This window comes from Acomys russatus, chromosome 2 (genome assembly GCF_903995435.1).
Source record: "Acomys russatus chromosome 2, mAcoRus1.1, whole genome shotgun sequence".
Classification (NCBI taxonomy): domain Eukaryota; kingdom Metazoa; phylum Chordata; class Mammalia; order Rodentia; family Muridae; genus Acomys; species Acomys russatus.
Genome location: NC_067138.1, coordinates 58,200,865 through 58,227,019, shown reverse-complemented (window position 1 = coordinate 58,227,019; position 26,155 = coordinate 58,200,865). Strand labels below are relative to the sequence as shown.

The window sequence follows — 26,155 nt, the reverse complement described above, 5'->3', positions numbered from 1 at the left end:
AATGTACAATTTTAAAAACTTATGGGGAAATGCAGTTTATGCTTTTCTCTCTTCTTCACAGGCTTCTCAAAATCATTCAACTTACATGAAAATTACTATGGACATCTGTACATATCTGAAAGAGCTGAGATCACACCAACAGAGTCAAAAGACTTTGCACAAATACAATAAAATACAGAAAACAAAGTATAGATGATGTTATTTGGGGTACAAATATAAACAATACAGTACCATCTGAGTAACTTAGCAACATAATACTCACACTTTATAGAAATAAAACTGCAAACCTGGAGGATGCTGACAAATATTAAACATTATATACACAATGAGGTAAATGTACCTTGGTCTCTTGAGAGGTAATTTAAGTTTAAAGCAAATGACATTTTGAAGCATCTCCTTGACATATGAAGAAATATCAAATACTCCATTCCATTGGCACAATGTGAAAAAGGGATTATCAAAACACAGTTCATGATATTCAACTCACAAATCTTATTGAGAATTAATGCAAACCCACTTTAAGTTTTAAGAAAGAAGTTGAATGTTACTGACAATATTTTTAAAATGTTTACAAGTAAGAGTGTACAACAAGGGTTGAAAACAATGTACTGACAGCCTTCAGCTTTCCTCGAGAGAGCCCACAGACGCTTTAATATCCAACATGCGAAGCTGTGCTGCATTCCAGAACTATTCTTCAGAATCTCAACATGTCAACATGTTCTGCTGGGCTGTGATAGAACAACATCTGGAATCTCCACACTGTGGAGCCAGAACATTCCCGTGACCAAGGAACAAAGAAATGATTTACAGTCATTCTCTCAGGGCATGGAGTGAAAACACCAGCTTTTGCTCAGTCTACTGGGCAGATTTTGGTGTGCATGTTAATTAGTACTTTGTTATTAGTTTCACATATCTGACAATTTGCATGGGGAAGAGTCAAATATGGATAGACGGTCAAAAGACGACGTAAGTCTGCAGTGAGAACCAAGTCTGGAATTCTTGATGGCCATGGCACCACACGGCCTCAAGGCACTTCTTGAGTACTGCTGAAGCAGCAGGACTACAGGCTCAGTGCTTCACACCTTACTGTCCTACTGGGGACACAGTTTGAGGCCAACTCCCACTGCCCCTTGGCTGTCACCTTTGCTGACTCTTTGCCCAGATCGGACTCAAAGCAGGGCTACCAGCAAGAGCACCCCCAGCCCCACATTCACAGACCACCCAGTGACTCAAGGAAGCGGGAGAATGTTGCACAGCTTCCATCAACCACTTCATTGTAGGTCTCAAAAACAGCTCTCAGGTCCAAAGGCTGGAGGTGGGGAGGGGGACAATAGTCTCTGAGCCAGGAACCAGCAGAAAGGCAGACTGGGAAAAGCAGGGCTGAGGACTTAAGGGAGCCAAGCTGTCTAAGCCTCAGTAGCCACACTTCCCTCAGTCTTGCTGAGCCAGGGTTTTGACAAGATGACATGTATTTGTCAGCAGATGTGTTTCAGCCATACTACATCTTGGAGAGGGGGAGGGGATCTTTGATAAGCAATATAAATGACAGACTGTATTACAAAATGACAAATGTATTTTTCTAATAAGATCTATCTATAGTCATAGCCACACTAACCATGACCTGTCTCAGCTTTTAAGTTATTTTCAAACTCAGTATTGGCCACCTGGGGATTATCAAACAATCCCTAGACAAAAAATTAGCTGCAAACATGTAAACTCAATTGAGAACTAAATTCCAACTTTAAAAAAGTTCCCTGATTCATCAAAAGCACATTTTATCTAGTTAGACAAGAACAGCATAATAATTCTTCAACCTCTGATGTGATGGAAAATGTTCTCAGCAAAAACCCACTTCCTTGTATGCAAGCGAGAAATGTATTACAACTTTAGCTCAGACAACTTTTGGTATGGTCTTAAAATTATATAAAAAGTTTTACTGATAAAATGCATTGGTCCCCTGGATTTCCATAAAGCATATCTCAAAGGGTTAGAAATGGAAAAAACAGAAAACAAAGGCCCCAAAATACCTGACCATAGCACTAGTGCTTATTAAGCAGGTGATACAACACAACTGCAGCAACACACCCTCACTTCTTACACTGATAACACCATGATAATTACAGGGGGAAAAAACCTCAAATTTATATTTAGAAAAACACTAAATGCTAAGCACTTTTTCCCATGATGTTTTTAAATGCACAAAACTGACACTAATGCCAAGGTAACATGTCATTCATTCTACAGTTACTTTGGTTTAAGACCAAATAGTCTTCAAATTTATGCTAGGTTTGAGATAAGACATTAACAGAGTGCAGCTGCCTCAGACCAACAGTTACAATCGCTCCTTGGCTAAACACTAATGGTTATTTTGACCTTTTTATCTGGGAATTGGTATCACTATGTTCAACATCTTGTCTCAAATGATGACAACATTTCCCATAGAATATGATCACAGTGATAAAAAGGACGTTGAAAGCCATATGAGCCCCGCAAAGACTTGACAGCACTGAAGTGAAACCCAAGGCATAACCAGCTAACTCCACTGGTGAGAAGACCCATTTTATATGACCAAGAATATGAAGAGAGCCTCTACTTAGAATGGCTGTTAGCTGCTACTTTCTCCTAGTATCAAGGGTGCACTAAACACAGCGCCACCATGTAAATAAAGCAGTTGCAAGATCTGCACATATGATTTTTTTTAAAGGCTGAATTAAAAGCTGCCTTTCTCAAAGTGTAGTGAGACCTCAAAATTCCACTAACTCTACCCTTCCCACGATAGAATCCACAAGTACTTACAGCTACATAACATGTGAAAGTCACCTATACCTGTTGTATATTCAAATTAGCTATCTCTGTCTTCCTAGAAAAAGGCCTATTACTTAACATTAACCACATTTGATTTTTAAGTGCAATTCCTTTCCAAAAAAGAAAGAACAAAACAAAACAAAAAACCAAACACTGTCTTTGATCAGAGAAAGAAAAAGAAATGGCTTACAGAAGAGCACACTTTTCACAGGGCAGTGGACCAGCCTCTCCTTTCAGAAGGACTCTATACGCCACAATGATTGAACCCACAAAGCCCTGTGCATGTCTGGAGTGCCACTTAACTTTAAAGATGATCTCAGGAAACACATCTCAACTGCAAAGCCCAATGTGGGAGGTTCCCACATGGCCAGTCACTGCTTATTTATGCTACTGCATTGCCTCAGTGGTTCAAGTACATTTAGGTAGGAGAAAGGCATAAATACTGAATGACATCTACCACAAAAACAAACTCAGACAAGGTTTAGGTTACCCAGACAAATAAACTTCTTGAATGAAAATGATACAGGACTTAACACAGATGTTAAGCAGTTCTGAAAGACACAGAAGTGGCACTTACTGGTGTAGCACACACCCACTGGGAAGGTGTGTTGTGTTCCAAGTGTGCAGGAGCAGGAGCAGTACACAAATAAACGGATCAAGTGTGCCCCCCCACGCCTACACGAGGTCATATTTTTTTAGACTATAGAGTTTTAAGTGTTAGCTTAAGATCCTGAAAACTTATAGAACAGTACATTCAAAGTGAATGAAGGAAACTCTAGTGGTTTGGAATCCTCTGAGAATGTACTACCAGGAGTGAAAATCAGAAGCGCTTCATCTAACTCAACACTCCAGCTCCTTCCCCTTACAGGTGGTCAACGGCACAGCATCTTCCTAAGGGCTGGCAGTCGTCTTTTAAAAACAAGCTTTGTCAATAGAAACAAAAGTAGACTACACAACATTCTGTAACTGTCCGGGAAGAAGCATCCATCGATAGTGCACAGAAAGGATGCCTGTGGCTGCTCTGGGCCCAGAGAGACCCGGGACACTTTCAATTGACCACATTCCACTGCGGCAAGAGGAAGTAGAGTCCACCGTTCTCAGTGAGGTAGAACAACCGACCTCCAAACACACCCAGGAGCAGATATGAAAAGAGCAGAGTTCCCACGCAGCTTCAGTTACATTTTGATTCCTTCCTGTTGGCTGAGTTGTGACAATGTTTTTTTAATTCGCAAAGCTGTCAGTCTAGCTGCTCCATTGGCATACCAGCATTCTCTCATAATTTTAGCCATCACTCTCAAGGCCTACAAGAAAATATAAGAAAAATAATTAACGCATACAGACCACTTGCTATTAATCTGGTAAACACTGACTTTTTAAATGATTTGTGCGAGGTTCCTAGTCTAGTATTGTTTGCAGTAGCAAATGAGGGCTGTAGCTTCCATCAAGATCCTGGTGCCAGATGCTGAAAGAGCTGTGGGCAGGGGCGCTTTCTCAGGAGACACCAGAAAGCTGGAGCCAGAATCAGCACCAAAAGAGAGGACCCACTATGGCACCTGGGACAGCGAGTGAGAACTTTGCTGCACTGTGAAGTACTTCAGAGCAGTGCTCAGGGTGCAAAGTAGGGAGAAGAGCTCAAAGTGCTGGGACCAGATACTGCCCACTCGAACTTTCCACAGCTAAGAACCCAGCCACCTCTTCATCCCAGCAGAAGGCCTGAGGGGCTTGTCTGAGGAGGAACACATCACTGGCTGCAGAACAGAAGGGCAGGAATCTCACACTGGAAGCATGCTGGACTCTCAGACTGGAGATCTGGGCAGCCCAAGAGATGACCAACAGTGCCTTTATAAGAAAACAACCCAGAGAGATCACCTAAAGAGGACACACATAGGCCCCACTCACATGCACAGGGATTTCATCAGCACCCAGACCCTCATTAAACGTGAGAAGGGTCTGATCATACATTTGAAAAAAGTTACTGTGAGATGGAGAAACTGAAACTAACAGAAGATCAGACAGAGAACAGGGGATCAAAGCTCTCCTGTTAGTGGGCAGGGTGTAGCTCCTTCGCACAGTATGTTCAGGCCCCAGCACCACCACCACCACCAAAACACTGGGATTCCTCATTGGTTTGTGTTTTGTTTAAGTTTACTCTCTCTGTGTAGTATTCATACTCAAAGTTACTTTACTCTCTCCCAGTGTTCCCTTCAGCCCTGTGCTTCATATTACAGCACTCCTCAAATGTCTAGTGACAGGCTAATAAAGTTCTGTGGGTGGTGAAGAGGAGGAACATTCAGAGAACAAATAATTACTTCTGGAAATTAAAAATACAAGAAAGGTAAGGTGGGGGAAAAGGGAGGGAGAATGAGAATATACATAGAAAAACTGAATTGAAACATGAAGCTTATCTTCCACTAAGTGGGAGGGCAGGCAGTGTTATAGAAGATAATCAAAGGTGAAGAAAAACAGGAAAAGGAAATGGGAGACTACGCAAGACGGCTTCAGGAGTATTTCCTAGAAAATACGCTTCTAGATTTAAAAGGCATGTGCCAGTGCATGTGCACACATTCACTTAAACAGCTATTTTTGAATGCCTACCATTTAACAAACGGTTCTGCAGGTGTGTTAGACACAGCAGTGATCAAACTTAGGAAATCCCTGTTCTCAAAGAGCTTGCACTCTAGAGATAAAGCAGCACGTTACTGTGAACTACGGACCTTTAGAGTGGCAAATGCCAAGAAGAACAATTTAGAGGAGAGGGAGAAAAGCACTACTCTCAGTAGGAAGGGAGACACCTGGCTTGAACAGAGCCCTGACAGAGGGCTAACAGACAGACAGGAAAGTGGAGGCCCAGGAAGGAAACCAGCAAACAAACAAAGCAGAAGGACATCCAGGACAACAGCCACAGGAGCCGAGAGCAACCAGTCCAGCCTGGAAACAGCAGGGGCCCTGGAAGAGACATGTATGTACTGAGCAGTTTGGGGTATGTGTGTACACCTATGCATGTTTACTGCAGACTGAACCTAGGGCCTCACACACTAGTGGGCACTTTAGTGCATAAAGCTATATGTTGAACCATTTAGCGTATTTTTCAGTTTTTACTTAGATAGTCTCACCATATTACTAACGCTGGCCCTATGCTCTGGCTATACTCTGTAGCCAGGCAGGACACAAGCTTGTGACATTCCTGCCTCAGCATTCTGAGCAGCTGGGATCACAGGCCTCTGCCAGCAAGCTTAGTCAGTTCCATACTTATGTGTTTCAACTAAGATTTTCAAACCCTAGAAAAGCAGAAACTTGAAACAGTCATAAATATACAGAAAACTAATAACCAAACTGAGAAAATATCATGGTAGCTATGGCATTAATCAACATGCCATAACAGTGGCTACAGAACGCACATGTTCTCAACGTTAACTGAGAAAATAACAATGGAGGCAATGGCATTAGTAAGCATCCCATAATAGTAACTGTGAGCTGCACATGTTTTAATGTTAACCCACAGCTTCCTGCTTAAAAGACATCTGTCTTTAAACTGCTTCAGCTATTAAATGTGTGTGTGAGTACTTCAAGTCTGTGCTCTCAAACCCAGAGACAACTTTAAATTAGCACACCCTTTGTCTCACACTCTGGGCACATAGAGTTGTCTCCTCTGGGTCTGTACATTTTGTTTGCTTAAGGTGTCATACTTTTTTTTTTTTTTTTAACTTTAACAAAATTCTTAAGAAAAACATCTTTTCTCTTTAAGTTCACTTTCCCCCATGTAATCTGTTATTAACATTCAGGTATGTGTTCCACCTGGGCTTTCTTTTTTTTTTTTTTTTTTTTAAACTAGGAATGCATGTTTGGTAATTTTCTAACAATGCACAATAGACCTTTGTAGAAATGACCATTCTACAAGAAGGACATTCCCAAAATCACAAAATACCACCTTAGAACAATTCTTTGGGGCCCCATTAAGAAATCTAACTTTGTTGTTATTTTGAGATAGGGTCTCATGTTGCCCAGGAACTCCTGAAGGTGAGTTTGAACTCTGGAGTCTCCTGCTTTTACCTTTGGAGTACTGAAACGACAGGCCTATGTACCACCACCTTTGGCTTAAAGTGGTGCTGGGGAGCAATCCCCAGCCTCTGGTGTACTAAGGCTGAAATCTACCAACTCAGCCACAGCCTGGCGGGAGAGAGCACAGCCATATCAGAGGTGACATTGAGGTGTCTAGCTCTTTCATTATTTTTGAAAGTTCATCTAAACTATGAAACTTCAAATCTGGAAGGCACACCCTGATGCACTAATATGACAGTAGCATCTGTTAATAAAATTTGTCTGATGTTTGAACTTACAGTTAAGAATGAATTCCTACAACAGTCTGTAAAAGCTGGGAGTAATATACCCAGACTCCCTCCCTTCTGAGGAGCAGCCCTAGAACACAGGTCATGTCGTGCATCTACAGCTCTCTGCAATGATCATACCCTAGCTCCTCATCTTACAAAGGGGTGCTAAGTTCCAGAGAAGTGATGCAACCTAGCCATGTCTGAGTCTGAAATGGGAGCCAAGCTGGTACTGACAGGCCTCTTCGTTCCTGCCCAGTGTCCGTCACAGCACTCTGAGTGCACTGGCTGGAGGGAGGCATTCATTTCAGTAGCAGGCACTTGACTTCATTTGGCAGATCTAATAATGTTCAGGCGTGCCAATGACCACTGCAAGTGTTTCGTGGCCCTTCCAATAATCTTAAGAAAAGCAAATTATTCTATTTTTACTTGTTAGTTTATGAAAAAGTAAAAGAATCCTAGCATTTTTCCTTACAGAAAAGTGACAACGAATTTCTGCCTACTAAGTAGAAATAGTTTAGCAAACAGCCTAGCATCAAAAAGAAACACTTACTTCACAACTCTGCCATCTGTTTGGAATATTTGGCCTTAACTTCTGTTCACAAACTACTTTTCTCATTTCTTCAACTGATGGATCAGAAGGTACAAGATCATAATAAGGCAGCTGGTAGTCTTCATGAATTCCTGTATTGGTTTAAAAAAATCCAATTTAATCGGCTCCTGCCACATCACTGGAAGGATTACTTAGAAGCTCATTACGGCCCATCATTATATCAGGTAGGTGAACAGAGCTCCCAGCTTCTGTAACTCACCCCATCTGCATCAATAACCCACTGGGCCTGAACTTCTGTGAAGGATAATGTTGTCAACTTGACAAAATCTAGAGTCACCTGGGAGACAGGCCTCTGGGCATGCCTGTGAGGGATTTTCTGATTAACAGAACTGACTTGGGAGGACTCATCTTAATAACAGGCAGGAGTATTGGTTGGGCGAGGGGTCCTGGAGGGTACAACACAGAGAAAACAAGCTGAGCCACAGCTTTCCCTTGCTGCTTCTGCTGCTTCACTGTAGATGTGATGTGACCAGCTCCCTCAGGTTCCTACCATGTGACTTCCCTGTATGTAGACTACAGCCTCAACTGTGCACCAAAATCACCCCTTCTCCCTTATACTGCCTTCTCCGAGTATCATATCACAGCAAAGAAAGACAACTTTGAGCCTAGTGTACTATGATGACCAGGCTGACATTTTACTATGACTGTGAGGCAGAATATGAGATCGAATTGTGACAGCAGTCTCTCACTGGATACGTGGGTATACTCTCATAAGGAGGTCTGAGTCCCACAGGATTAGCTTATGGTGCAAATCCCTTCTTCTGCTTGTGGCTGCTAATCATGTGTCCTGCTAATAACATTGCTGCAATAACAATCATACCCTATCCCTCAATGTCTAAAACCCTTGATGTGCTAAGTCTCAGCCCAGATTCCTAAGCATAAGAGACAGTGTTCTGAGCACACACTGGTAAGTTCTCAGTCTAATACAACACAAAAGTTATAACAAACTTATCTAAAAAGTATACAATGTTAATGCCATTATCATTATATGGATCTACACCAATCAAGTAAAAAAAAAGTTGTTTTAGGCAAGTCCATACTAGAAACAGCTTCTCAAGTGGCCTTTCAAACAACTACAATCCAAGACAACAAGAGGCTAGGTTTGACAGGGTCTGAGACTAAAAGCAGAAGCAGAAGCAACTAGACAAAGCTGTGTGTTGGCAGGATTTATCTTTTGTTCCCTCTGGCATTCTCAGTGGTCACCTGTCAGACTACTGACTGTAGAATTTCAATCAAGAGAAAAGAAAACAATTCTTGATTAACTTCTCATGACAAACTATTGGGGGGAAAAATAGTGATTTACCACCAATGGAACAGCGTCGAGCAATTTCCCAGAACACTAAGCCCATTGCATAGATGTCAGCACGTTTGAAGGATTCAAAATGTTTCATATTTATGGAATCATCTAGAACTTCAGGGGCCATGTACCTAAAAGAGAAGACAACATTTTTTGTCAACTATAAAGCATATTAGTTTTGAACTGTTTCATACACTGCTTTTCCTTCTGGGAAAAACACAGACACGGGGTCTCACTATGTAGCCTTAGCTGGCCAGAAAAGTTACTATGTAGCCTGGGCTAGCTTAGAGACCCACCTACCCCTGCCTCCTAAGTGCCTGGATTAAAGATTTACACTACCAAACCCAACAAACTTTTTCTCTTTTTATTGTAGTTCTGCATTTAAAAAAAATGATTCACACTTCCTATTTTAAAAAAAGAAAATCCAGCACCTGGGAGGCAGAGGCAGACGGATCACTGTGAGTTCGAGGCCAGCCTGGTCTACAAAGAGAGTCCAGAACAGCCAAGGCTACACAGAGAAACCCTGTCTCGAAAAACAAACAAACAAAAAATCCCACTGGGCCCATAATCCCAGCACTTGGGAAGGCAGAGGAAAGTAGATCTCTGTGAGTTGGAGGCCAGCCTGGTCTACAAATTGAGTCCAGGACAGTCAAGGCTACACAGAGAAACCCTGTCTGGAAAAACTGAAAACCAAAACCAAACAAAACAAACAATTTTCCAAGTACATTGAAGGTGAAAAAAAATCATCCCTTTACCGTGTTAACACGAGTCAGTCCTTTCAGACACCTCCCTATACACAGACATGCACATAAAATATCACATAACTAACATGATATCAGACCCAAGCAAAATATTAAGTATCTAAACTGGTTCGCAAGGTAACGATGTTGACTAAATCCCATGAAATGCTGAAATGGCAGTTTCATGCCAGCTGCCTTCTGATCATAGTTTATGAAAGACACACATTGAACAGCTGTGGCAATATTACAAACACCCTAATGTACACCACCCTCATGTACTATTTAGGGACGATATATTTTAATTTGGAAGCCTTCTCACCAAAACAGTATGAAAAGGGAAAGAGGTAAGGGACTTATTATTGGGGACAAACTAAATGATAAAAGGAATGTCAGTCATGATGATGCTACATTACCAATTAGCCAGTTCTGAATTTCCTTCCTTCCTTCCTTTCCTTCCTTCCTTCTGTTTTTAGTTTTTCAAGACAGGGCTTCTCTGTGTAGCCTTGGCTGTCCTGTTGCTCTGTAGACCGGGCTGGCTTACAGCTCTGTAGGTCTGCCTGCCTCTGCCTCCCAAGTGTTGGAAGTAAAAGCATGCACCACCACTGCCTGGCTCTGAAGTTTCTAACCCTCTGCTGTGTTAAAGGTACTGCAGACCACTACTGAGGCTCACTTTGCCAGCTGAGAGTTGTGCAAGTCCCCACAAAATCCAGAAACTGTAAGTACAATTTAGATCAACCTAAGCTGCTAGCTTTCTCCAAGTTCAAGGCCTTAGTTCTGAAGAAATGCTGTATCCTGAGTTTTAAACACAATAAGGCTTTGAGTGCAACATCTCAGCTCATCAGTCATGTGAAGTAGGTCACATTACCTTCACAAGGTGGGTTTCTCATCTGAATTAACAGTAATGACACCAATCAACAGAGGTTCTTTTGAGAATACATACATGAAACAAATATTTATGAAAGTGTATTAGGCACTTCAACAAATACCTGGAACACAAGGCTGATCTTAAGTTTCTTGCAACCCAATGTAATACAGAGATCCAGACACATCAATGGACAGTTAGAACTTGTGCAAGAACATAGTTACAGTAAGTGCCTCAAATAGCCACTTATTGTGCTATGCCAGGAACATGTAATAGTCCTGAAAGCCAGAAAATGCTTCTTGAGATATGGAGAGATATTAAGAGAACAGTATAGTATGTATGTTTTAGGACAGCATACACAAATGTTCTAAAGAAAACAACACAAAATATGGAAACAGGCTTGCTACAGTCTAGAAACTGAGGCATGCTATAGACTACTATTAGTTATTACTGTTATTACAATTAATGTAGCTAATGATAACAGTTTCTGGAAGAGCTGCCCTATTAATAGGCTCATTTTTATGTTAGGTAAGTAGGCTTCAGAGTAGAAAAAACCCTAAAAGCCTGTCAACAGTCTAATAAAGGACCAAATCTGATGAGAAGAGATACAGGTATGAAAATAGGGGGAAAAGAAGATGGCGTCAGGCACTATTAGATGCCGCTTATTCCAAGTGTACCTTTTAGTGCCTACTCTGTGGTTTGGAGCGATATCAATGGTATCTGTGGCAGAGTCGTGTCTCACAGCAAGTCCCAAGTCTGCAATACAACAGGTTCCATTCTTCTTCACCAAGATATTCTTTGATTTCAAATCTCTGTGAGCAATAGCTGGCTTTCCTAGGAACCCAAAAGTTAGACATTTAGGTCAAAAGCCTCACCTGCCCAGTGTAAAGGCCCTTGAGCTACACCACCTCTAACAACTATTCCTAACCTCCGTGACTCTCGGTGCCAGGGGAAGACATTCTGCTTAAATCTTCAGACAACACAAATCTAAGGTGAAAATGTTGGTTTGTCTGTTGCTGTCTAAGTAAACTTCCAGATCCTTTTCCTTCCCTTCCTCCCTTCCTTTCTTTTTTGGGACAGGATTTCTCTATGTAACAGCCCTGGCTGTTCTGAAGTTTGCTTTGTAGACCAGGCTTGAACTTACAGATAGCAGCCTGTCTCTACCTTCTGAGTGCCAGGATTAAAGGCATGTGCCACCACTAGCACTGGTGATTTCTATATTTTCACTAGAAAACATTCAAAATTTTAAACACTACATATCTCCAGTTAATTTCAAGTTTTGAATATATATTATATTCACAGGAACTTAAGCTTAAATAACAGCACTGCAGAAAGCGTTACCTTGGGTACCAACAATCTCCATGTGAAGATGGGCAAGACCACTTGCCGTAGACAGAGCGAGTTTGATCATCCCTTCCACAGTAACAGTGTATCTATTCAAGTAATCAAAAAGGGATCCGTGCTCATGATAATCTGACACCAACCACAGCTGAGTCCAAGTACCATTGTCTGCAAATCAGAATATACATTATTTCAGATGGGCTGCAGAACATTTACAGCTTACTTAAATTGTTACCACTTTTCACTATCAATCTTGATCTCACAACTACAACATGATGCCACCTTAAGTGTCCATTAATTTCTTATATTGTTTTTCTATACTTTTATGTGCATATAGTTCATACCCTCAGAGTGTACCCCCTATTCTTGAGATAAAGCAAGGATTAAATTACTCCATTGAAGAGAAAAGGAATCATATTCCAACAATGTTTCTTCATCCTACAGACAGCAGCAGAGCTCAGACTCCTTAGTGTCTAAAAGGTACCTGAGCCACATTAGTTAGTGCTCCATGCTGCTGTGGAGGAAGAACAGCAGCAAGAAGTGAGGATAAGAAACATCCAGGGAGCCCAGCATGGCCTTAGTGTGGATGTAATAGCATGTGAAAAAATGAGTTGAGCGTTGGAGAGAACTGACAAGCTTTAGTGACAGACTGTACAGTTCTCAAATACACCAGACAAGATGATCATAACATCACTGTTGCTACCTCAGAAAAACAAGAACAGCAATACTTCTGGTGCTGAGTCAGGAACTGATGTGTCAGAAGAGCAGGCTGAAGAGACTAGGACTCAACCTGGTTTCCCACAAGGTGATTTGGAACCTAAACAACTTGGAATGTGAGTGCTGAGAGTACCTTGGTAAGCTGATTCATGCATCTGAGACATAATAAGGATGTCAGTTAGGCTCCTAGGCTACACTCGTGTAGTAAATGCTATTTAGCTTAGAAGTAGATGGGAGAACAACAGACAACACAATCCAGTAAAAGACAGAGCCTTAAGTCAAGTACTAGCTGGATTTTATTTCAGCCTGACTCAGCTAGTTATTTAGGAAGAAGGAGCCTCAACTGAGAAAATGTCCCCATTAAATTAGCCTGTGGACATGCCTGGGGTACACTTTTTTTGACTGATGAATGATGAGGTAAGGGATACACTCACTTTAGGCAGTGCCATCCCTAAGCTGGTGGTCCTGGGTGCTAAGAGAAGTAAGCTGAGCCAGCCATGGGGTGGGGGTGGGGGGCAAGCCAGTACAAACAAACAAATACATAAATCTGTTCCTCCATGGCCTCTCCTTCAGTTCCTGTGGACAGTGATTGTGATATGCAAGCTGAAGTAAACCCTTATTTGCTTTTGGTCACAGTACTTACTTAACCACAATAATATAAAAGCCTGACGAAAACAAGTCATGTTGACTCAAGCAGGAATCCAGAGTCTGTGTACTATTGATTGCATAGAATCAGACATATTTCTTTCTTTTTAAAAATAATTATCTATTTAACTTTATTTTATGTGCATTAATATGGGGGTGTCAGATACCTTTGAACTGGAATTATAGATAGCTGTGAACCTCCAGGTGGGTGCTGGGAATTGAACCAAGGTCCTTTGAAAGAACGGATAGTGCTCTTAACCACTACGCCATCTCTCCAGCCCAGATACATTACTTAATGGGTTTATGTTTCTTCTTGTATACAACAAGAATAACAACTTAAGTTTGAGACTCTTAAGATGTAAAGACAATACAGAAGTAGATTTCTTTTTAACATAGGTAATAATATAACGGTTGCCACACTAGAACTTAAAATGTGCTGTTCTCTACTAGCTATTTACAAAAGAAAACATAAGTGAGACCTATACTTTGTAGATTGTGGTGCATGACTTTAATTTCAATACTCGGGAGCCAGAGGCAGGTAGATTTCTAAGTTGGAGGTCAGCCTGGTGTACAGTGAGTTCCAGGACAGCCAAAGAAGCCCTGTCCTGTCTTGGAAAAAACAAAAACAAGACAGGTGGGGGCAGGGTGTGGGTGTGGGGTGTGTGTGGGTGTGGGGTGTGGGGTGTGTGTGGGTGTGGGGGGGGGGGGTGGGTGGGGGTGGGGAGGCAGAAAGGGAGAAAGAGAGATGGAGAGAGACAGAAACAGGTGGGGAGATCAAGGGACTTTATAATCTGGAGGAGAGTCCTTTTTTGGTTTTTAATTTTATTTTATGTTTGAGTGTTTTGCTGCATGCATGGCTGTTTACCACTTGTGTGCCTCGTGTTCATAAAGCCCAGAAAAAGGCAATTGATCCCCTGGAACTAGAGTTACAGACAGTTGTGAGCCACCATGTGGGTGCTCAGAGTTGAACCTGGGCTCTCTAGAAGAACAGACAGTGTTCTTAACTGTTGAGTCACTCTTTAGCTCCATGCAAGTATTTCTTGTTACCTCCAAAAGAACTTAAGAGATTACTGATACTACTTTGTTTGTTTTTGTTGTTGTTTTTCCCTTTCCTTTTCTTTTTAAACTATTCTTCATGTATTCTCTAAAGTCTTTTTCTTGGTATGGATACATCACTAGCTTATGTCTGTTAACTGTAACTGTGTTCTGAAAGATTCAAAAACACAACAGATAGAGAACTCAGCAGGCAAGGGGAGACTTCCTGATGTATCTAACCAGAGAGGAAGAAGGAAGAGGAGGTACACACAAAGAGAGCTGCCCAGGGCGCTGCAGAGATCCAGCAGTTCAGAACGTGTACTGCTCTTGAGGAGAACAGAGTTCAGTTCCCAGAACCCAGATGGTGGAGATGGCTCACACTGCCTGTAACTCCAGCCCCACTCAATCACACATACCCGAACAGATACAGTCACATACATATAATTAAAAATAAGTTTTTTACTTTCTTTAGTTTAAGGCTGGCCTAGGCAAAATTAACCAGATCAAAAGGATGAAGATTAAAAAAAGAGAGAGAGAAGAAACAGGGTGGAAAGTCTAGGTTCTGCCCATTATCACCTAATGAAAAAAAAAAAGAAGGTATGGGAGAAACCCAGGAGTCAGTCAGTTCTGACTGTAACCACCAGATGACAGCATCCACTTGACTACTGCTTGAACAAATGACCCTACAGGTTTGGTGGTTTGCACTAAACTTGAGGTTTAGGCTTCAAATGCAAATGAGTCACCACCATAGTAGAATTTGAAATCACAAGTTTGGATGAGCCTTTTAAGGGAAAAACTACTATTTGAAGAATCAGAACCTTCTTACAAATCAGTCAGAAGAATAAGATTGAGAAAATAAGCAAATAGTAGGAAATAAGAGTAAGCTGGCATAGGAACACACACTATAATCTCAGCACTGGGGCACGGAGTGAGGAAGATCATGAGTTCAAAGGCAGCTGCAGCCATCTTTAAGAAAGAGATGGGCAGTGGAGGCAGAGTGAATTGCAGGACAGCAAGGGCTACACAGAGAAACCTTGTCTCAAAAAAAAGGCAGATAAACATAGATAGGTAGGCAGATAGACAGACAGACTGACAGACAGACAGACAGACAGAATACAAAAATACAATTTAAAAAAAGCATTATTTCAAGAGTTGGGAGAGGGAGCTAGACAGTATCAAAATAGAAGACAATGAGAGCCAAGAATGCAGGCAAGCTGTGATTGCTACTTTTGTTTACTTGTTTTTCAATTAGATACTGGATTGTTAGGAATCACTGTCTACCATCCATCCATTACTGGTCCCACCACAAGCACACACCATAAGCCTCCTGATATGACATCCCAAGACATTTACAAGACAGCTAGTGTGTATTTTGTGAAACCAATAAAACCCATCAGACTCAGCTTCTGTAATAGGTAGCCTGACTGTATTTTAGACAGCTTCACAGACAACCCTCCAGCTGTGTCTGTGAAGTGGACAGCACTATCTCATGGTTGTCTTCGTAGGAAGAAGGGGGGCTGCATGTGGCCCTCTACTTCCTGACTGTTAATGCAGTGTGGCCATCTGCCTCATGCTGCTGTCACCATGCCTTTCATTGTGATGGACTATATCTTCAGATCATGAGCCAAAAAGGAAGCCTTCCTTCCTAGAAGTTGTTTTGTCACAGTAATGAGATGAGTTAAGTAATACAGCCTCTAAAGCTAATGGCACCACATAAATAAACTCAAAAAACCAGAATAAAAAACAATACAAACAAAAAAGTAAAGCACCCTTATAATGTCACCTGACATAAGAGGACGGGAAAGATGGCCTACTGCAGGTCCTACCAAGACATACATGACAGTCATTGTTGATTGTTGTGGGTTTTGTTCTTTTTTTTTTTTTTAAATGATTTATTTATCTTTATTTTAAGTACACTGGTGGTGTGCCTGCATCTCTGTCTGTATGAAGGTTATCAGAACCCTTGGGGCTGGAGTTACAGACAGTGGTGAGCTACCATGTGAGTGCTAGGAATTGAACCCAGGTCCTCTAAAGAGCAGCCAGTATTCTTGGCCTCTGAACCATCTCTACAGCCCCCTGCTATTTGTTTTTTAATAAGAAAGCAGGAAGTACATTTGATTTGGGGTTAGGATGGAATTGGGTCACAATATTAAGTCCCTAACAGATGTTGGAGGAGGAATTGTGGCATAAAGGTATTAACTGAAGCCAAGAAGAAGCCACGAAAAAGGTTGCTGCTGGCAGTCACCTCTATTCTGACTCCACGGATGCAGCTTCCTTGCTTCTTGAGCATGTGCCTGGCTCCATCTCACACCTGAGCTACATTGCCTGTAGTGTTCATGTGGTGCCAGTAGCAAGGCAATATGGTTTTACCTGAGCTTCTTACAGGGCTGGGGAAGTATTTAACCCTTGCCAGGTCAGAACAGAATACACTGACAAACTATTTTTACTCTCCTCAAAAATAAGGCCATTGTGAATGGAAATGCAGCATAGTTGTAAAGCACTTGTCCAGTATGTGCAAGGAAGAGCCTGTGCTTCCAGCCACAGATGTGAGATGGGGAGGCTGATCTGACTGAGATGTCTTAGTAACCCACCACTGCGTGTGTGTGTGTGTGTGTGTGTGTGTGTGTGTGTGTGTGTGTGTGTGTGTGTGTGTGTGTGTGTGTGTTTGTGGCCTGTAATGAGATGTCCTAGTAATGCCAGTACTGGCTGGAGCAGGGGTGGGAGGTGGGGGTAACCACACTGATCTACACTGACATGTCCTACAAACCACAGCACTTGGAGGTGTGTAGGAGTGTTGGTCTATACTGAGATGTCTTACTGGTCTCACCTCAAATTCTGAACAACCAGAGTTTATAGTTTTTCCTTCTATCTTATGACTATACTCAACTAATGGCCAGGCTTAAAATAACAAAAGAAATAGTATTTTTATAGGTCTTTTCTATTTTTTAAATCAATAAAAGATTTAGAAATATACTGTCATGGGCCTGCAAGATGGCTCAGTGGTCAAAGACACTTGCTGTCAATCTAATCCTGATGACTTGAGTTCAATCCCTGGAACCCACATGGTAGAAGGAAGACTCTACAAGTTGTCCTCTGACTTCCCCATGTGCACAGTCGCACACAAAACAATATTTAAAACATACTGTCATGAAGAAAATCTTAAGAATGTCCTATTTCTAAAAGACTGTATTTGACCTCACTGATCTTACTTTTATTTCAAATATTCATTTCTCACAAATCTGATAGTTTGTAGTAGTCATCTCTGTAACAAAGCTCTCTGAGACTTTGTTATATTCCACTAAGAGTGAGGAAATGGGGCTGGGATGATGGCTCAACTGGTGGCTGGTGAACCTGTCATGCATGCATGAGGACCTAAGTTCAGATTCCCAGCATCCAGGTAAAATCCAGATGTGGTAGTGCACACCTGTAATCCCAGTGCCGGGCCGATGGATCCCTGAGGCTTCTAGCAAGTCAGTTTAGTTTAGACAAACAGATGTGTTCCAGGTTCAGTGCGACCCTATCTCAAAAATTATGTGAAGAGTGATTGTAGAAGATACACAGCCTCCTCCACATGCATGCACCCTGCACAAGTACATGCAGACACACACACACACACACAGACACACACACGCACACACAGACACACAGACAGACAGGCAGACACACGCACGCACGCGCGCACACACACACACACACACACACACACACACACACACACACACACACACACACGAGAAAGGAAACAGCACTGACCTTTGTTGTCTGCTGCTATGAAGCCCAGGATATTTTCGTGGCGTAGCATGACAGTCTGATAGATCTCTGCCTCCCGGAACCATGAGCGCTCCTCTCTAGAGGAGAATATCTTCACTGCAACTTCCTCTCCCCGCCACTTCCCTCGCCAAACTTCTCCAAAGCGGCCTTTGCCAATGCTTTCTTGTAATACAATGGTCCTAGCAATTGTTCTTTGAACAAGCAGTGGTAAACCTAAAAACAAAAATAAGTACAACATAAATCACCAACAGTCCACGTCTCACACATGGACAGCAGGCAATGGAGGCCCAGAGGGAGGTTCTGCTCCTTAACCTTTGCCTTGTAGCAAAGACAGACTACATTTGTCTCCCCAACCCCAAAAAGTGAAAAAACAAAACAAAACCCCGAAAACAATAGTAAATATAGTAAAAGAAGGCAGAGACACCTGCCCAGAGATGCAGAAAAGTAAGCTGAACTTGTCCTTTAAGGACAGGGCAAAAAGAGAAAGTATGAGGAAAGTGGTCATGGAGGTGTATTCGCCAAAAGCAGATTCAAAAAGGGAACAAGGTATCTTTTGTGTACTGGTATCACTAATGAGAAGGGCATGAATGCCAGTGAAAGAAAAGGTAAGCTGTCAGCAGAAGAAAAATGGTTCTAAAGACAAGGATCCATGATGACTAATGGGGGATGGGGGCTTGCGGGATGGTCTTGTGCACTGTGTATTCAGATGCTGATTTCTGTGCCCTGAGATCTGGTTGCAGTCAGGACGTGGGCACTGTCATTTCTATGAAGAATCTCCTGTCTCAATGTCGTGTGAAAATTGCTCTCTGTCACCTTTAATTGGTTAATAAAGAAGCTGATCAGCCTATAACTGGGCAGGGAGGACAGGAGGCGGGACTTCTACTCCAGTAAGATGGTCTCCGGTAGAGACCAGAGAGAGGAAGAAGAGTGGTGGAAGAGGAGGAGCCATGAGGAGGTTGTCATGAGGACAAAGATGGAGCAGGAGTGGCTAGGGCGGCACTAGATGGCGAGTAACAGGCATGTGGCTAGGAAATAGTTAGGCTAGCATAGACAGGCTAGAATGGATGAATATCTGCCCAGTTATAGTGCTTGAAGCTTGTTGAATAAATCTCATAGGTCTCTGTGTCAATTATTTGGGAGCTAGAATAGGTCCTAGAAAAAGCCCCTACTAATACAATTAATTCAATAGGGGACCAGAAAGAATCTGAAAACAAAGCCATGAATAGGTAACAGGACTGTAAGATCTGATTTTAGAAAGATGAATCTAGTAACTGCTTTACTTATAGGAGGAAAAAGAATATAAGCACAATAAACAGAACTAAATTCTGACCTGACTTTTATTAAATCATTTTTAAAAACACCACAGAAAATGTCAAGGCAAGCAATATACTTGCTAGAGCCTCGCTACCTACCTGAATTACTAGAATGAGATATGATATGAAGCAGTGGTTCCCAACGTTCCGATTGCTGAGACCCTTGAACACAATCCCTTATGTTATTATGAGACCAACCAAAAAGTTATTTTCATTGTTACTCCATAACTATAATTTCGTTGCTGTTATGAACTGTAATGTCCATATCTGTATTTTCTGATGGTCTTAGGTGACTGCTGTGAAAGAATTTGACTCTCAAAAGGGTCATGACCCACAGGTTGAGAACCACTGATACAAAGTAACTCTGAAAACAAGGTAGGTTGTTTTTTTTAATTAATGGATCTTGTCTTACTCTATGATTATACCTCACTTAGTGATTTACAAAGATTTAGTATTTATAACAATTAAGAGTTTCTATATTTAGGTCAATAATTTATATTCTCTCATCCACTAAGGAGTTGTCATTTTATTTTAGTTTTTACTTTGTTTCATTGTGTGTATGTACATGAGGGTGTGTATGTGTGTTTGTGTGTATATTAGATACATGTGTGCATGCATGTATGTGAAGGCCAAAGAGAAACCTCTTCAGGCACCAGCCACATTATTTTTTGAGTAATTGTCTCTCACTAAGACCTGGGGCTTACCAAACACACTAGGCTGGCTGTCCTCCCCTCTGCTGGGATCACAAGTGTTTGTGTCTCTGTGCCTGGTGTTTTACCATGGATTCTAGGGGTTGAATTGGGTCCTGATGCTTATACAGAAAGTACTTTACCAATCCCAGGAACTGTGATTATAAATTACATTGACATTAACATGTAAAATACCAATGTACATCAGGTTCTATATTAGTGCTTTATTTATGTAACTTACAGACATACAAAATATGAACTACTTGAAGAAAAAGAGCAGGGCCATAATAAAAGAGTTCATTTCAAGAAAGGAATCTGAAAGGCAAGTCATAAGCAAACAGCAAGGCAAGCGAGTCATGGTAATACAGGCCTGCAATACCAGCAGGGGGTAGGCTAGGACAGGAAGATGAGTAGCCTGAGTTACAGAGAAATCTTACCTACAAGTAGGGAGGGAGGAATTAAAAACAAGCATAAATAGGAAGTCTGAAAAAGCCTGACAGATTTAAGATACAGAGACAGTAATTAATTAAGGCTAACTAGACAAGGGAAAATTGTGTCTACTCTTTCTACATTCAAAATGAAAACACATTTAAATTCTTCATATTATCTATATTGGGCTTAACCCATATAGATAATTGAGCATTTTTTAGATATAACAATTTTCTTACAGAAATAAATAAGCCAGGCTAGCAAAATAGTTCAGTGGACAAAGGGACTTGCTACCCAGCCCAAGGACCTGAGTGCCATGCCTGGTTCTCAAATGGTAGAAGGCGAAAACTGATTTCTGACCTGTATGTTTATATCATGTCATGTGTACACATAGAAACACACATACAATAAATAAATGTAATAAAACTTAAAAAAAAAAAAAAAGCAATCCTAATTTAGATTGCTGCATTCTGTTTTCATCTTCCATACCTTTAAAATGTTTGAGAGGAAATTTCAACATGAAGCTTTACATGCAGTCAGTAATTGAAATGGGTCCTTAACAATCATATGTTAACAAGACCACACACCTGCACAGGCCCTAAGGACTCTGGCCTAAGAGACTGGCATACACTTTACTATCTATTTACAGATTAATTGTGCAAATCTGTACGACCTGTGACTAAAATTAATGCAGGAGGGAATATGTTAGCTTCAAATTTAGAGGTACTGTAACTTATGTCTTTAGTCTTCCAGTTCTCAAAATTAAATGTACCTTGCCAAGGAAGAGCTAGGACATTCTTTTCAATACACTAATACACATGGGCACTCAAAGAAAAGTGTGTTTAGTTTTATCTTTTCTTCAATAAGTGAAAGACTTTTTGGTGAATTATGAATAGACAGGACATCATTATAGGTAAGACCCTACACACAAAGTGGCGTTAAACCTTTAATAAAAATACAGGGGAAAGAGACTGACTTCCTGAGTACAGAGAGGACTCTACACACTGTAACCCATGAGAGACAAAGAGGTCTAAGCTAAGCTCTTACTTTCTTCCTTGCACAGCGCAGTAAACTGAAGCCTATGGCAGTGTTGTTTAGCATGTTTTCAGTAAGACCAATACTGTGATGCGGACATAACTCAGTTTACCAAGTCCTTTCACACACACACATCTTGTTTCACTTGAGCACTTGACAAGCACTGCTCATTGCTTTTACTTTAATGACGGAATAGCTCAAGCATGAGACATCAACTGCACAAAGTCTCAGAGCTAGCAAATGGCCGAGATAAGTTTTTACATGGAAAGGTATGAAAAGAGGAGGAAGCCCTCAGACAACAGAACAACCCCTGCTGTCCTGGGAAGCACATGGGAAGCACAAAGAAAAAGGGGAACTCCTTCTCCAATTGTTTTTTTTTTTTTTTTTTTTTTTTTTTTAAAGTGTTTCGAGACAGGGTTTCTGTGTGTAGCCTTGGCTGTCCTGGACTCACTTTGTAGACCTGGCTGGCCTCGAACTCAGTAATTCGCCTGCCTCTGCCTCCTGAGTGCTGGGATTAAAGGCGTGTGCCACCACACCCGGCTCCTTCTCCAATTTTTACAGCTACATTTCTTTTTTAATTTTTGTTTGTTTGTTTGGATGGTTTTTCGAGACAGAGTTTCTCTGCATATCCTTGGCTGTCCTGGAACTTGCTCTGTAGACCAGGGTGGCCTCGAACCTATAGAGATCCACTTGCCTCTGCCTCCCAAGTGCTAGGATTAAAGGCGTGTGCCACCACCACCACCTGGCTCCCTTACAACTACATTTCAAAGACAAATGAACAAGCCTATGCTAGAACTCAACTGTCACCTACAAGGCAGCGTCTTGAACCCTTTCAGTGGGCTGTGGGAGTATGAGCTGTTGTAATTTCTCTGCCAATAAGAGAACAGATCCAAGGGACTAATTCCAAATACTCTTTAATACTCTTGTTTTCTGTAACTTTCGGCACTATTTATCATGAACCAGAATCACTTGCATAAAGATTTGTTTTTGAGAACCATTTGCACTAACTCTCAATCAACAGAGAAACCAGGAAAGTTCTAACATACTTTTTGCTTACCTCTCCTGCCCAAAGTGTGTCATATCTCCAGTATTTGGGCTACTCTCAGTCCAGCCCTCTCATTGCCTGACTCTCATACTGGACTAACTAGGGAGTCCTTATGGCTGCCTTGGGAGGTCTGGTTCTGTGTGCAAGCTTTCATGTGTTCTAGCAGTTAGAGAAAGAACACACTACTGAGTATTTTACTAAAGGCTTCAGGTCACAGTAGAATCAGCTTCCTCGTGTACTTAATGAGAGAGCATATGTGCATATATGCCAGTGTGTATTAGTTTCCTTAGGATAAAGATGTCTATTTTACATAAATGTGTATGCACTCCTGTGTTCTGTGCTTCAGCACTACACTATTCCTCCATCCCAATTCCTGCTTTAATGTTCCTTTATTATCATTTATTTTAAAATCAGCCAGACATTTTGTTTCAAAAATTTTCATTTTGACCATAAATTTAGCCCTTATTTGAAACTAATCTATAGTTTTCAAAGGACAGTAGGCCATTCAAGACTTCAGAAAACCACTTTTAAGTATTTTTACCAAAAGTGTCTGTTCTATATTTCTATAAGGAAAAAGAAGTCCAAAGAGGAAAGATGAACTGACCCAAGTCATAAAACTTGTGTCAGAGTCTAGACTTGCTGATTGCTTGCCACACATCAAATTCTAAAATTGTTTTTCTTAAAATTTATTTATGTATTTTATGCATATGACTGTTTTTGTCTGTATGTACATCTACACAAGAAGAGGACACTGGATCCCCTTAGACTAGAGCTATAGACAGTGTGAGCCATGATGAGGGTGTTTGGCATTGAACTTAGGACCTCTGGAAGAGCAGCCAGTGTTCTTAACCACTGAGCCATCTCTCCAGACCCCAAGCTCTAAAACTGTAAAGCAGGCACATTTCTCTTAGTCTTCTTCCAAACCACAGCCAAGAAAAAATAAAAATAATTCCCTTTTGTTTAAAAGTAAAATACTATTATGCTAAAATCTATCTCAGGATGATTCTGGCAATCAGCCAGTCTATTTCGGAGTCCACAGAAATCAACAAACAAAACTGAGTAAAGCAAATATCATAGCACATTCAGGGTTCTTGATTTTAAACTTTCTTTTAAATGTAAAAAGTTACCAAAACTATAATAGTTTAATTTTAAATAATAAACTGGACTGGTCTGATGACTCAGGGGGTGAAGGTGCTTGCCACCAAGCTTGGTAATGATTTTATTCCCCTGGATTCACACAGTGGAAGGAGAGCACCGACTCCTAGAAGTTGTCCTCTGACCTCCACATGTACATTGTAGCTGGCAGGTATGTGCACAAACACACACGAACAAATTTTTTGTTAAAACAACAATTTCGTATCATACTTAAAAGGGTAATCAGCTTCTAAATGCTAGGCAAACAGTCCCAGACCTGTAGAGTGGTAGCTGCATCTGTTAATGGCAGCTCTATCGTTGTAACAATAATGTCCTACTTTCTACTTCCCAGACTCAAGAAGAGCAAATATGACTCTATAGAGGAGGTTGCTTTGAAGTCTGTCTATACAACTTTAGAAGTGACTTACTTATTTCAATGGTAAAAGCAAGCTCTAATTTATCTGCATTAAACTATGCAGTCAGATAGATACCAAGCTCAATCGTCATTAGGCAGCAGTCTGGAATAATAGTCACACTACCCCAAAGTTTTAACAAATTAAGTAAAATACTTGAACTGACTAATTAAATAAATTAGCAAAAGTGACTTACTAAGGCTTCCAAAGAAAAAAAGTAAACATAACATTACCTGATCCAGACCCTGATGTTGTCATATCATAAATTAAATCTTTTAAGGTGGTGCCCTCTGAAATGAAAGGGCGATCTAACGATGGATCCTCTTCATTTGGCACGCGGTGGTGAATAACAGTGCGGTTATGGCAGATATAGACCATCAGCATAAGGGCAATGCAGACGAAGCAGACTGGACCGGCAATGACAGCTGCCAGCTCCACAGGACCGAGGCCAGGGGGCTGCTTTGCTGAAAAAGGTCCTCAAATGAAATAAACAACAAAAACAAAAACACTGTAGGTGGCACTCACATTTTCAAACCCTCCGTATCTCCCCACTTGCTCACTGCGATCACTTCAGTCACAGAGCCCCATCACACAGGGCTCGAGGGCAGAACACACTCCCTATGCTGTCTTCTCTGGCTCCCTTTCCAGATCATTAGCTCTGGTAATACCTTCTTGCTCTTCCTGTGCATCCCACCTCATGTTCTAATTTATCACTGAGTTGATCAGCTAACCAACATCCAAGACCTAGGCCCAATTGTCACCTCAGGTAAACTAGTAAAGAAACCAATAATTTGAAACAACTTCTGGTGGCGCATGCCTGTAATCCCAGCACTCAGGAGGCAGAGGCAGATGGTTCAAAGCCAGTCTGGTCTACAAAGTGAGTCAGAACAGCCAAGGCTACACAGAAACCCTGTCTCGAAAAACCAAAACAAACAAACAAAAACTTCTAATAACTAATTTTTATAAAGCATTTTGGTTTTTTTCTTCTTATTCCAAGTCTACTACCGGCTTATAGCAGAGGAAAAATATATAAATATAGTTAATGTACTTTTTAAAAATTATTGGCTTCCTTGTGATACTTCAAAGGCTCATATTTTAGTATATACATTTCCACCACCAACTTTTTTAAAGCCAAAAAATTTACTTTGTTTGCATTTGTTTTTTATTCTAATTATTATTACTATTTTAAAAACTTTTAAATCTCTCCTCTCTTTTTGTGAGACCGGGTTTTACCACGTAGTTCATTCTGGCTGGCCTCGGACTTGGGGTTCCCCAACTTCTGCATTCCAGCACTGGGATTAGAAACCCTTGTTTTTAAAACAGTTGTGTATGCGCATTCTTTCTACACTATTTTGCCGACTGTAGTTTTAATTGTATACATTTTATTATCTCTTAACAAATTAATACTTGCTTATTTCAAAAACACATTGATGCTCACACACACACACACACACACACACACACAAATTCGGTGGCACATGTGCACCCACACACATACATAAAAACAAACAAGTAAATAAATACATGTTAATAATAATTTTTAAAAACTGTTAAGTGAAAAAACAATCTACTGTTAAAACACAGTGGTGCCTACACCTCTCTCATCTACAACTATGTACAGTTCCTGTACCAGCTAAGAGAGAAGACATGGTAGGAGGATGAAAAAGCTTAGCCCAACAGTAGCAACTGGCAGGGCTTGAGAATTGCCTTCAGAAGGGCTGGCTGGGCAGTCTGGTCTTCCGTGCAGTGTGTGGGAGTCAGCTCTACATAGTCTTCCCATCCATACCTACACAGTGTTGTATACACAGCAAGTACAGACTCATGCATGCACACATACTTTTAAAAAATTGTATGTATTTCATTAGTCTTGGTTAATACTCTTTTTCATAGGCTCTCCTGTCATTTTCTGGATTTCTAATAAGAATTTTGAATTAACTATCTTCAAC

The 26,155-nt window shown here is 41.0% G+C and overlaps 1 protein-coding gene across 1 annotated transcript in view; it reads right to left on the bottom strand.

The window, feature by feature from the left end:
* Positions 1–3,663: 3,663 nt before the first annotated feature.
* Tgfbr1 (transforming growth factor beta receptor 1) overlaps positions 3,664–26,155 on the bottom strand; it is a 51,619-nt gene continuing 29,127 nt past the window's right edge. Inside the window, exons 3-9 of the mRNA XM_051161878.1 lie at positions 24,443–24,685; positions 18,134–18,364; positions 11,984–12,151; positions 11,320–11,476; positions 9,047–9,171; positions 7,684–7,814; positions 3,664–4,106 (exon numbers count right to left, since the gene is read on the bottom strand). Of these exons, the coding sequence (XP_051017835.1) occupies positions 3,981–4,106; positions 7,684–7,814; positions 9,047–9,171; positions 11,320–11,476; positions 11,984–12,151; positions 18,134–18,364; positions 24,443–24,685 (1,181 nt within the window). The 3' untranslated portion in view covers positions 3,664–3,980. The remainder of the gene's footprint in view (positions 4,107–7,683; positions 7,815–9,046; positions 9,172–11,319; positions 11,477–11,983; positions 12,152–18,133; positions 18,365–24,442; positions 24,686–26,155) is intronic.